The sequence below is a fragment of the Zeus faber genome (assembly GCF_960531495.2).
Source record: "Zeus faber genome assembly, chromosome: 3".
Classification (NCBI taxonomy): domain Eukaryota; kingdom Metazoa; phylum Chordata; class Actinopteri; order Zeiformes; family Zeidae; genus Zeus; species Zeus faber.
Window position 1 is genome coordinate 31,055,726 of NC_137190.1, and position 4,725 is coordinate 31,060,450.

Consider the following 4,725-nt stretch of genomic DNA (forward strand, 5'->3'; position numbering starts at 1 on the left):
CATCAAAACCTAAGCTGAGGAACCAACACTGATCTCTCCCTGTGGCCATGGTCCATGATTGGCCGGCAAAATGCACTGATTTGCATACGGTGGGAGTGTCCTGAGCGCCGCGCCGGGATGAATGGCTCGCTCAATTCTCACAGCAAGAAGGCAAAGCACTCAGCAGTGGTCTGTGGTGCTCGACGTCTTGTTAAAATGCCTGCGTTACTTAGAACGTCACTCCACTCACTATAGGAAAGAAAAGTGTCGGACCAGGAGAAAAAACATGTTCTACGACAAAGGCCCCATCCTAAGAAAACGAGGAGTTTTATGGGTACGTTTTTACACACATATATATATATATATATATATATGTGTGTGTGTGTGTGTGTGTGTGTGTGTGTGTGTGTTTCTTTATGTATATATATATATATATATATATATATATATATATGATTCTCAAGAGTAATAGTGTGAATAGCCTTTGCAGTTTGACAGTTTGATGTCAAGGGGAAAAAAAACAAAAACTTTTTGTGGTTATCAGGAAAGCTGGGTGAATGTTTTTGTATCAATAACCTCTTTGTGCTTTCAAAGTTGAGTCTGAGACACCACATTTACAAGTTTGCCTTTTAATATGAAATTCCTATCTCAGCTGATATAATACGATCTCACTTGTTAAGCTGCACTCTTGATTTTGAACAATATCTTACAGTTCCTCCATTAAACTATTATGTTCAATTATCATATATTTCAGGGTCTGTGCATCCTCCTGCTTCACACCAGCCCTTTCTCCTGTTTTGCAAATTTCAGCCACGCAAAAGAGCTCCTCTATAAGATAAAGGAGGGATTACCCATGGGGACCTTCATCGGGGCCATTGGAGTAGACTTAAATTTGGATTTTACTGTTGATCCCCCCTTTTTGTTCAATCTGCCACAAAAGAAGGTCAGTGAACAATACGTGAACCTAAATAATACTACCGGCGAGCTCTACACATCTGCCACGGAGATCGACAGGGAGACCCTGTGCCCTGACAGCTCGGAGCCCCAGGGATGTATCCTCTCCCTGGATGTGTTTGTATTGCCCCAGCAGTACTTCCAGCTTGTCAAAGTGAAAATCTCTATCGAGGATGTGAATGACAACAGGCCAAGGTTCCCGGTGGGGGAGATTTGTGTGTCTGTCCCAGAAAACGCCCCGGTCAACGCCCGCTTTGCGGTGGAACAGTCTGCAGTTGACGCAGACCTGGGTTTCCACAGTGTGCAAACCTACTGGCTGGTCAACGACTTTGGCGTGTTCACTTTGGATGTGGAGGAGAATGATGGCGGCGAGCTGACGCCATTTCTCATTGTGACGGATTTGTTGGACAGAGAGACGCAGGCTGAGTATGTAACAGATATTATCGCTGAGGACGGTGGTATGCCTCCTCTTCTGGGCACAGCCACCTTGAAGATAATAATCACCGATGTGAATGACAACTGCCCTCAGTTCACAAAGTCACAAATGAATATCACTCTCCATGGGAATACCACCAAAGGGACACATTTGGCACGCCTGCATGCTTTTGACCCTGACCTCGGTGCTAATGCGCAGATCAGCTTTGCTTACAGTGAACGTGTGCCAAGGGACACCAGGAGCCTGTTCCATTTGGAAAGAGTCACTGGGTTGATCAAGCTAGCACGGAAAATAGACACCGGCACAAGCAAACTCTACAAACTCACGGTTCTTGCTAATGGACCTGGCTGTATACCTGCCGTTGCCACCATTAATGTTCATATCAACAAAGTGGTCACAGGCCCCCCTGCTGTCATACCACGCTACATTGCCACAGAAAAAGATGGAGTAGTGACAATGAAGGAATCTGAGCCAGCATTGACTCCAGTTGCTTTTTTTACTGTTAAAAACATTGATGTGAACCAAGTATTGGAAAGCCATTTAGAGGGGTTTGGTCCCTTCAGGCTAATCCCTTACAAGCTCTTTAAGAATGAATACCTGCTGGAGACCACTGAACCATTGGACTATGAGCAGACTCAGGAGTACGAGCTCACAGTAGTTACCCGAAACAAGAAGGGCCTGGTCATCAGGACGTTCCTCAAGGTGCAGGTGCTGGATGAGAATGACAATGCACCAGTTTTTACGCAGTCTTTGGTAGAACTATCTATAGAGGAGAACAATCCTCCAAACACTTTCTTGACCCAACTCAAAGCCACAGACCCGGACAGCGGGAGTCGCGGGGAGGTCATTTACCTCCTAGGAGGTGACGCCCCTAGTGCTTTCGCCGTGGATCGTATGACTGGTGTCCTGTCTGTGGCAACATCACTGGACCGTGAGGAGAAGGAGACATACCGGTTTATAGTAAGGGGTGTGGACCAGGGGACACCAAGGAAGGAATCTATCGCCACTGTGGTGGTCAGAGTGCAGGACCGCAATGACAACATGCCGCGCTTCATCAACAAGGACTTCACTTTCTTTGTGCCTGAGAACTTTCCAGGCTTCGGTGAGATTGGGGTGCTCTCCGTAACGGACGCCGATGCTGGAGAAAACGGCTGGGTGGCACTGTCCATCCTCAATGGAAGCAACATCTTCATGATCGACACCGGCCGCGGCGCGCTGAGAGCTAAGACATCTCTGGACCGTGAGCAACAGGGCACCTACCAGCTGTGGATTGAGGCAGTTGACGGGGGCGAGCCTGCCCTATCCTGTGTTACCATGGTGACTGTGCTGTTATTGGATGTAAATGACAACCCGCCAATTGTTCTATTCCCCCAGTCCAATCAGTCCTACATGCTTGTGCTGCCCAACACTCTACCAGGAACGTCTATCACCGAGGTCTACGCCGTGGATAAGGATACCGGCATGAATGCTGTAATTGCCTATAGCATCATTAAGAGGAAAGGCAGTGAGCCAGCTTCATTTGATATCGACCCGGAAACCGGAAATATCACGCTTAAAAGGGAGCTCAGCAACCGCGGTCTCTACAGCCTTCTGGTGAAGGTCAGCGATCACGGGCAGCCGGAGCCGCTCCACTCTATAGTCATGGTCAACCTCTTTGTCAACGAGACCGTTAGCAACGAGAGCTACATCCAGAGTCTGCTGACCAGGGAGGCGGACATCGAGGTGGAGGAGAAGCCCTGGTACATCGGGCAGCTGAAGGACATGCCGGAGAGGTACGAGTTATTCCCCTGCCGGCCAGCCCTGATCACCCTCTCAGTGATATGTCTAGGGCAGCTCCTCATAGTCATTGCGTTGACATCTTACGTATGCCTTCGGAGGCTCAAAAAGAGCCGTAAGAAAAGGCCGGAGGTGGAGATGCCGCTGAAAATGAACGGAGACTCCATGCAGGTTGTGGACAGGAAGCTCAGGCAGATCTCAAACATCTGACACTTACCGCCGCGCACATCCTCACAATCACACTGTTTACATGAATGTTTACAATACTCACTGTGACGGGTGTAGGTCTGATATGAGGTCTGTTACTGACTCTGTGCCAGTAATACCACAGTGTTATTGTCATATCATGCATATTGCAATGAGCTTTCAGATAACAGTATATTTAAAAAATGATACATTTTCTGCCACTGAACATGAGCAGAACATTTAATTGACCACAACCATTATGTACAGTATATTGATTAGGTATCTGTTGAGTATTGGTGTTGCAGTGATATTACTTCGAAGATCAACTTGACATGAACATTCAATGGCTCGGTCAGAGCTCCTCTGTACATATTTTATAGCTTTATATGAAATCCTTCCCTTAGTGTTGCAAAATACATTTACCTTTTGGTAACCCTGCTGCAAAGTCCTTGACATATTCTTGTGCAACTTCATGACAACAGCGCCCACAAAAGACCCCAAAATGAGCATATTTGGTACCTCTTGTAGGAACTGTTACCTTCCTCAATGACCCAAACTCTTCACATCAAGTAGAAAGAACCGCATCTGCAATTTGTCAATTCAGTGTAACTTTTCCCATATCTTTCAACTCAAGTTCCTCCAAATTTCATTTTCAGTTGTGTTGTCTGATGGGTCTTGAAAAACTGGATGGGACGAATTTGACGAATCCTTCCATCCTAACATGTCATCGTTGCCTCTCTGAAAAAAAACAAAAGCAAAAAAAAACCATGAAGACAATTTAGACGAGGCAAGTCTTTGATTAAAAGTCAAACTATTTATTCCAATATCGTGTATATTTATTTTTGTCATAGTTGGGCAGCTTACTCCGGTAGTGCTGTACAGAAGGATGATACAAGGCCCTGTTAGTATTATCATTTCCCCTAAAGTAATCTGATCATAATGTGTGTTAATCCTCTCAGTGGCGGCCCACCATCGACAGGATCTGCCAATTTTCATTACGTTGGTTTTCTTTTCTTTTTTGGTGTGCGTTTGTATCATGTTACAACCGGACTGCTTCGTATCACCCATCGCCCTTCCTGACACAACCCCACCCCCAACCCTGAATTCATGCTCTGTGCATCTGTAAAAAAAAAATCTGCATCCTCCTTGATTGTGAAAGAAAATGGCTGATAATTATTAAAAGTGCTTTATTTTTTTAAATTACATTAGGTCTTCTCTGGTTTTATCATTATAAGTATTTATGTATTTAATGATTAGATTGTAGATAGATGGATAGATAGATATTTTCAATAAATATACAGTATATGTATATTTTCATATATATGACATACTGTATATTAATGTATTTATTTATATAGACTGTATATATTTAAAATATAAATATATACAATTTT

The 4,725-nt window shown here is 44.7% G+C and overlaps 1 protein-coding gene across 1 annotated transcript; it reads left to right on the forward strand.

Moving 5' to 3' along the window:
- Positions 1-265: 265 nt before the first annotated feature.
- pcdh20 (protocadherin 20) lies at positions 266-3,355 on the forward strand (the record flags this gene model as incomplete). The annotated part of the gene is made up of 2 exons (XM_079997142.1): positions 266-313; positions 734-3,355. 2 exons carry the CDS (start codon positions 266-268, stop codon positions 3,353-3,355), a joined length of 2,670 nt encoding a protein of 889 aa, XP_079853268.1.
- Between the last annotated feature and the right edge of the window lie 1,370 nt (positions 3,356-4,725).